Source organism: Dendroctonus ponderosae, unplaced genomic scaffold (assembly GCF_020466585.1).
Source record: "Dendroctonus ponderosae isolate FM_Combo_2020 unplaced genomic scaffold, Dpon_F_20191213v2 Dpon_F_20191213_1, whole genome shotgun sequence".
NCBI classification, from domain to species: Eukaryota; Metazoa; Arthropoda; class Insecta; order Coleoptera; family Curculionidae; genus Dendroctonus; species Dendroctonus ponderosae.
Genome location: NW_026017110.1, coordinates 19,990,156 through 19,998,118, shown reverse-complemented (window position 1 = coordinate 19,998,118; position 7,963 = coordinate 19,990,156). Strand labels below are relative to the sequence as shown.

Genomic DNA, 7,963 nt, shown 5'->3' with positions numbered 1-7,963 from the left:
GCCAACGGAACAGAAAGGACAAAACGATACGTACAAACAACTGAACAAATTGCACTAAGACTAATAACACGAATAAGACACCCCCAAAACCCCCTGGACAACCCTTCCAACCAACTACTATACGAACGCATAAACATGACCAAAATTTCGGAAAGACTAATACACTTACAGACAAAATGGACAAACAACCCTCACAACTGGACCATACTGAATCCCCTTTGCCTAACAAGACGGGCAAAACATTCCCGTTTTCGTACCCCAACAGATACTTCACTAGAACACCTACAAACGCAACTGAACTAACGACTAAGACCTGTTTGTTTTGTGGGCCAGGAATTTTTTATTTTTTTTTTGTCACTGATTGAATTATACCAGTGTTAGGAATAGGACTTAATTTTAGAATAAGCTAGGCTAAGACATATATGTACTACTCAACTTTTTCTATAGGAAATAAAGATTATTTATATATATATGTAGAGGCCATAATAAAATAAAATATCGAGAAAACCGTCGCATAAGAATGTTATAAATGTTTAAATTCTACGAAAGTTGTACATATAAATATGCAAAACCGTGCGCTTACCACCAGCATTAACAATTTTAGAGTTCTGTATTAACAGAAATTCGCTATTTTATTTTACTTTGGCTTTATATTTGTACATTATCAGTAGAACCTTTTATTGTGTGTTTATATGATTCTGGCATCATTCCTTCATTAATATAAACTATTTTCCTGGGTTTCAGTCATTTATTTCAAATTCGCAAATTATTTTTTTTTGAAGTTTCTGTGTTTTTCCATTATCTTCAGTTTGTATGAAACAATCATTTTGTCCATTTACTAACATATGAACTATTATAACATTTTAAGGTTTGAAATTTAGAAAAAAAAACGGTCACATTGTTTATCAGCTCAGCCTGTCATACTAAATATTAAAACTAAAGATAAGAATTCAGGAACACAGAGTCTGGGAAAAGACCAGAATTTCACCTGTGTTCCTGAATTCTTACCTTTACTTTTAATAATTTTAGAGTGTTTCAATATGACAGGATGTGCCGATAAACAATGTGACCGTTTTTTTATCTAATTAAAACATTTTGAAATCTTATAATAGTTCATACGTTAAAGTTTTAACAATTGGTTGTTTCAGACAAACTGAAGATGTGAAAAAATGCCAAAACGTTTTTAAAAATGAATAATTTGTGAATTTGAAATAAATGTCTGAAATCCAGGAAAATAGTTTATTTTAAAATTGAAAATAGTTAGGAAAACTTACAAGAGCATTCCTTCAGTTTCGTCAAAATTTAATTTGCTGAGGAACGAAATGTGCGTTTAAATCGATCCAAAACCCAATATGTTCAAGTTATTTTAATACAAATTTTCAGTAAATCCAATAGATATTAGTTATAAAAAATCTAAACTCGAAAAATATTTTTATATTGATTAATTTACGTTTTGTCATTAAACAAACATCATACCTGTGATCAACTGCTCCTGATAAACATGCAAAAAAGTGGTATTTTGCCACTGAATAGCTTCAGCAATAGTTTCCAATTGAATTATACATCCAGGTCGGGAGGTGCTTTGCTGGGAAACAATATTGATGTTTTCCAAAAGAGTGTCTTCATTAAACGAAGACATGTCCGACATATCACTCATGTGATCGCAATGCTTTTGTCTGGTCTCTTTGAATGATAAATCAGCCAATAAATTTCTAGCGTCAATCACCGCTTGATATACTCTCAAACATTGTCCATCTGAAGCTACAAAGCAAGCGCTTGGCGAGTTGGAGAGATTGCCAAGTGTGCTTGAAGGAAGCAAAGTGGGTATCCAAGCGACGTTACTAAAAGCTGCCGGTTCTGGCGAGCTAATTCTAGCTAATTCGCAAATTCCACCTGATTTTGATAGTGGACCCACTGCGTCTACTTTCCAAAGGATTAGTTCACTGCAAAAACCCTGAAAAAAGCGCTTTCATTTTCTTCGTGTAAACAAGACTAAACAAGAGATATTTGCGCTAAAATCGAAATACTTTAAGATATAATGGCTAGGTTGTTTCTAATAATTCATACCTAATTCATGAGAATGAACATAAAATATGTATATTTTACTTACATTCGATTTTTGATGGCTTTTGGTTTGATCCACAATATTGTGATGACTCGTAGTTAAAAGCAAAGGTAAAACTGGATGGCAACTGATATCATTAACTCTGAATCGATGCCCTGATGCTCTACTCCGATGTCCAATACTCAAAACTTGAGCAAACTTACTCTGATCAGCGAACGTTAAGTGCCATAAATTCAAAGTGCCATTATCATGCTTGGTCACCAAATATACCACAGGAACTGAATCGTTTTGATCGTCACCCAAACAGAAACTCTATAATGATTTTTTGGTAGAAATTTTATAAGCGAATTGTAATTTGTTTACTACCTCTAGCTCTGGCTTATTTTCATCTTCCTCCTTAACACTGCTTAAATTTCGATTATAATACTCTCGGTTCACTGCTTCTTTGACTAAATGTTTGACCAAAGGGGTTGTGCTGTATAAACTCACGGTAGTAGACATACTCATAGAATCACCAACAGGGAAAGCTGATGGAATTCGGGTTGAAAAAGACACCTGGGCCTGACGGAAGGAACCCGGATGAAACTCGTCCAACCACTCAACCACCCTATAAACAGTTTTAAATTCACCAGTTTTACCTTCGACATCTAAAATTTGTCCTACCAAATTAAATAACTGCCATCGACCGGATGTATACTGAACAATAAATCTGGACTATGATGCCAATCCCTCAAAAAGCTTTCTATTCTCGCATCTACTCCGTCTGTGGCACCAGATTCCATCATTGGTTCCAAGCTGCTTTCATCTGAATCCGGATTTTCAACTACCGGCCTGCAAATTCCAATGGAACATTTCCCAAAGTCTTAATATTTTGAAGCCTCTTAAATACCTTGCAAATTCCTCTAAGAAAAGTTCAGCTTGAAGGCTGAATTGCATTTCTTTATTATCCAGCCAATGCAATACAAAGGCCGGCCTGGGATTGCAATAACTGATGTTAGGAACCAAAGGTATGTCTGTTTCTGCATTTACAGAAGCTGCGAGATGGAAATGCAGCCCTGGCGTAACACCTAATGATAACAAACAAGGCATTGCAGTGTCAAAAACAATGCGAAAAAAAACGACGAAAAATATGTAATTATTTAATTGCGTGCACATCGTGTGATCTAGATGATAGTAAATTGAATGTTACAACTTTAATTTATAGACGAAATAATATATGTATGTAACTTTTAAAAACTGTTACTTCATTTATTTTAAAAGCGTGTACAAAAGATAACAAAAATTGGACGACACGTTCAATTCAACGGGTTTCCAATCCAAAGCTCTAATATCCAAACGAATTAAATAATTCAAATATAAGACAGAAATGTGAAGATGCAGATGAATTCATGAGCAAATTAACCAAAACAGTATCGTCACTGAGTTGATACAAAACATTTAAAATTTCTGAAATGGTTCCGATCTGAACTATCAAAATTGAAAAAGAGCGAACTAAGCTTTAAGAATAAATAGGCTGAAGTTATATGAGAACCTTGCTTCTATAATCTTACCTGTTCCGTGATATCCATAAGAATGGAAGTCGTGGACACTATAAGTAGATGGCAAAGTGGGTATAGGTTGGGATGATCCTACAAAGCCATGCAGCTGATGTTTTGCATTCCTCCGTATGTGGAAACATGTCCTAAAATAACAAAGTTTTCTTAAAGTAACTAACTCGTGGTTTAAGAAAAAATGCTGTTAGCGAATATTATGCAAATAAAATAACACTCAGTGAGTAATACCATTGTCTCTATATTAATACTCATTCAACCGAACCCATTGAAAGGCGCTGCCATTATACAATAGACTTGAATAAATTAGAATATAGAAAAAAAAATAAGAGGGACACAGATTGACAATCGAAGACAAATAATGTAATCAAAAAGGCGGATGGATGAACTGCAAGATAAAAGTTTTCACCAATATTCTCAAATCTCCTTACATCTCTGTTTCATAACAATATCGACGTAACTTTTAAGAACACTTTAACACTAATTTCCTGCTTATTACACTAATTTCGTCTTTCTTCCACTAATATGTACAGTGTGAGAACATGATGGTATTTCAATTTATTCTTCTAAATTGGTGATACTTTAAACAATTATTAGCTTCAATAGAAAATGATCTCCTCAAAAGGTATTTTTTTCGGTTTTAATACTTTAAAAGTTAACGACTGAAAATTATATTTCTGATAGGACAATCTTCTGAAGGTTATTGAGTTGAATGTAGAAATACCGTATAAATTTTGATATTTATTGAAAAATATGTTTACTATGGTTTCGCTGGCGTATATTTTCCTCAGTTGAATGAGTTAATATATACACAATGGTATTTCTCCGAACAAACAAACGGATTAGGCAAATTGGGACCAAAAAATCAGAATGAAAATAATCGCTTCATATACCTTTACTTCTACTAATATACAGTACAAAATTACTAAAGTTGTCCAATCGCAGATATTTTTTCTCTGGCTGAGAAGTATCTTCCAATTATGTAATTAAACTGATTGAAATAATATCTGCTGCAAGCAGTAAAAATGAAGACTAAAATGTTAAACGCGATAAGAACTGATTTAAAGTCAAGCCGCATATAATGAAAAATCGCAAAGAAGCGCGTCGCACTCATCAGAGAATACCCATTCACACTTACCCACAATAAATCATCCTGGTTATATTATAATACAAAAAAATAGATATCCATTTGCTAACGGCAAAAAATTCAAATTAACTCGCATCATCAAGACAAACAGAATTAATGAAGGACTGTTCAATATTTTCCTTTCCACTTATTCTTTATAAGATGATTTTCATGTAACAACTAATATTGACCAGTCCCACTTTTGACTTAGATATACATCTTTTAATCGCGTTAAAGCAGTTTACTTACTTCATATGCTTTAACCTTTGCATAAATCTATGCTTATGTCTGTGAGTTCGGAATTTAGGATGATGTGCCTGAGGATCTAACTGGGACAAATTCACAAGTCCATCCTCAGGAAGTACTGTTTCAACCCACAATCGACAAATATTGTCCTTGCATGATGTTAACAGCATATTAGAAACGGAACCTCTGCAAAAATCAAACATTATTGTCTAGGGATTCTATTAAAACTCAAACCATCATACTTAGGCATATATTTGCTGGTATTCCTCCAGGACACATGAGTAACAGCTCTAGGATGCGCAATGTAAACAAACCCATAATCAAGTTCTTGAGGGCCTTCAACACTCTTGGAAGTGAAGAGAACTTTAAAAAATTAAATAAGAAATAGCTCCAGTCATATGGAAAAGCTGAGAAGTCACTCACAATGTTTATTTTCATACCATATCTTCACCAGTCGATCATTTTCACCGCAAGTAGCAAAAAGCGTTCCATCTGGTGAAAATGCCAAATGCTGGACTGGTATAGCAGTATTTGCCTTCCAAACACATTGCCACGATGTTTGTTCTTGTTCTGATAAGCAACAAATATACAAAACATTCAAATTAATTTCTGAACGGTTAGTGGAATACCTTGAGGCTTATCCGGTTCATCCGAGGTTTCATTCTCTTCTCCACCACCACCGAGAGTGAAGGTAACAGGAGGCTGTTCTTCATGGGCCTGCTGTTTAAGGTGCCAAAGTTGAACATCATTGCCGGCTGTTAAAAGACGTGTTCCTTCGAGGTTCCAGCTCAGCGCCCGAATTGGCGTGTCAGTTTTCAAACTTCCAGTTTGGACCCATCTATAGTCTAGTCCCTAGTAATGAATATCTACTATGTATCTAGCTCTTTAATGGGGACGATTCGAAGGAATTATTTTGCTTATAAATTAGAGTGATTAAAGTAGAAAGCTGGAAATTGAGTTAGGTGGTTTTATACATAAGTTCAAATAAAATAATATAAGGGTGAAAGAAAGATAACAAACCGATGCAATAGACGCCTGTTTGGGATTTTTTTAGGCTCTCGACCAGTTAAAAACACGGTTTTTCTTCTTTTGGCTATACTTAAAGCACTTAAGCAAAAACACTCTGTAGAGCTAAAAAGTAAATCAATTTCGAACCGGGCCATTCTATTTTCAACAACATTCCGCGGTTTAAATACTTATTTAAAAAGAAAAACTTTCAGCACCTCAACATTGTAATAAATTACGAAGGATCAGAAGCGGTTCAATCAGACCCCCCCTTGTGCTGGGTTTCTGTCGACTGACGATAATTTTTCTAATTTTATAGACAACAAAAGACCGAATTTCTACTACTTGACCCTCCCCCCCTTACTCGAGAGCTGGATCCGCCCCTGTGTACATTAAGGTATCTCTAAAGTGTCTAGATGTATAATCAATGTTAAATTGCTGCTTAATAGTCAAGGATTATGCCTCAAACAACTTTTCAACTCTATTATAAAATCACACTGGTTAAAAATAAGTGAAATATGAGTTGGTTAACTTGACTTAATTTGTTAAAAGTGAAAGAATTGTGAAAAAGCAAAAAATACTAACACCACTATACCTTAACCCCCCGGTGTTTTTTAGTTGGCCTCTGAAATATTAATGAGTTTCTGACAAAAACACGTAATACAATGCCAGACTTAATAAATTACTTAGTGATTAGATAAGTAGACGGTACTAGATTACTGAATTTATTGGCAAGATTCAGTCAACAGTGAATAATTAATTTAAAGCGTACATACAATTACCAATTTCCTTACATATCTGGACACATGATATGTTATCCAATTGTTCATACAATAGTACATAAACATATATATACTTATTAACAAATAAGTACTCAAGAATTGCCCCAGTAATAACTTACATGTGGAGAATTGTTGTGTATTAAAGGTGTGGGCTCATAAATGCATACAATATTGTCATAAGCAGCAGCGATTTTTCCAGTATCACTGGAGCAATCTATAGAGCTTATTCGGATGTAATCATGAACAGCACCAGGTATAATTTGCACTCTTTCGAAGGTGGATGCTAGAATTACGATGTTACATCCTGCAGCGTAAGCCTAAAATAGGTCGTAAAATTAAACTACATAATTCTGGGGCTGAGCTAAAACGCAAGATTAAACCACCTTAACTGGCACTAAAGTAAATAATAAAGTTTATTTAACATCTAGACCTACTGTAAAAGGAACTCCTTCAACAGATCCAACAGCAAAGCATTTATCGCCCGCATTGCAAGCACCGCTTACAATTTGATGCAGATTCATTTTTAGATATTCAAAATGCACTTAACACTCGAGATCATTTTTATTGGACAATGCAATTAAAAATTGAGGTCGCACTAATTTATCAATAATCTTTTTACATTTTTTGACAATTATCAGCTGACCAGGGCCTGCTCACTCTCGTGCAATGACAGTTCTGCGTTAATATAGTTTACTCAGACCACGGCGCGCTGTTATCGCGCCTCTCAGCTGATCTCAGCTGATCGAAGAAGTTATTTTCAGGCTTGCCAGGTCTACCGTTTTACGGTGGGTCTCCCGTTTTCATGAGAGCTACTGCTCTACCGCTATGCCATAAGAACCTACTGCTAAACGTTACGTTAAACACTTTAAATATAACTATTATGTATTACACTATTTGTCAACAAATCAGCTACATTGCACCGCGATTGGCGATTGGATTACTGTTTTTTTTTTTCGTTTTTCGTTTTTCGGTAACACCTTCTTGGCTGAAGACCACTTCAAAAGTTTTGTTTTTAAATCGATTCTATAACTATCTATCTAATCTATGTTTTTTATGTCTATTCTACCGCTTTCGTAGTACTTGACCTGGCAACACTGGTCATCTTGTGAAAATTGTAACCATATTTTTCCAATAACAAAACAAAATGGTTACTTAAGTGATTCTAATTTGCTTCACAGGAATTCACAAT

General features: G+C 34.7%; 1 protein-coding gene across 2 annotated transcripts in view; it reads right to left on the bottom strand.

Moving 5' to 3' along the window:
• LOC109534585 (dmX-like protein 2) overlaps positions 1-7,731 on the bottom strand; it is a 26,004-nt gene extending 18,273 nt beyond the window's left edge. The window contains exons 1-13 of one of the 2 annotated variants that reach the window (XM_048660498.1): positions 7,209-7,731; positions 6,894-7,091; positions 6,588-6,617; positions 5,617-5,839; positions 5,411-5,557; positions 5,230-5,350; positions 4,991-5,173; positions 3,616-3,746; positions 2,955-3,132; positions 2,729-2,896; positions 2,432-2,672; positions 2,111-2,377; positions 1,477-1,954 (exon numbers count right to left, since the gene is read on the bottom strand). In XM_048660498.1, coding sequence (XP_048516455.1) covers positions 1,477-1,954; positions 2,111-2,377; positions 2,432-2,672; positions 2,729-2,896; positions 2,955-3,132; positions 3,616-3,746; positions 4,991-5,173; positions 5,230-5,350; positions 5,411-5,557; positions 5,617-5,839; positions 6,588-6,617; positions 6,894-7,091; positions 7,209-7,295 — 2,452 coding nt within the window. In that variant the 5' untranslated portion in view covers positions 7,296-7,731. The remainder of the gene's footprint in view (positions 1-1,476; positions 1,955-2,110; positions 2,378-2,431; positions 2,673-2,728; positions 2,897-2,954; positions 3,133-3,615; positions 3,747-4,990; positions 5,174-5,229; positions 5,351-5,410; positions 5,558-5,616; positions 5,840-6,587; positions 6,618-6,893; positions 7,092-7,208) is intronic. The other variant, XM_048660499.1, reaches the window with a different exon arrangement.
• Between the last annotated feature and the right edge of the window lie 232 nt (positions 7,732-7,963).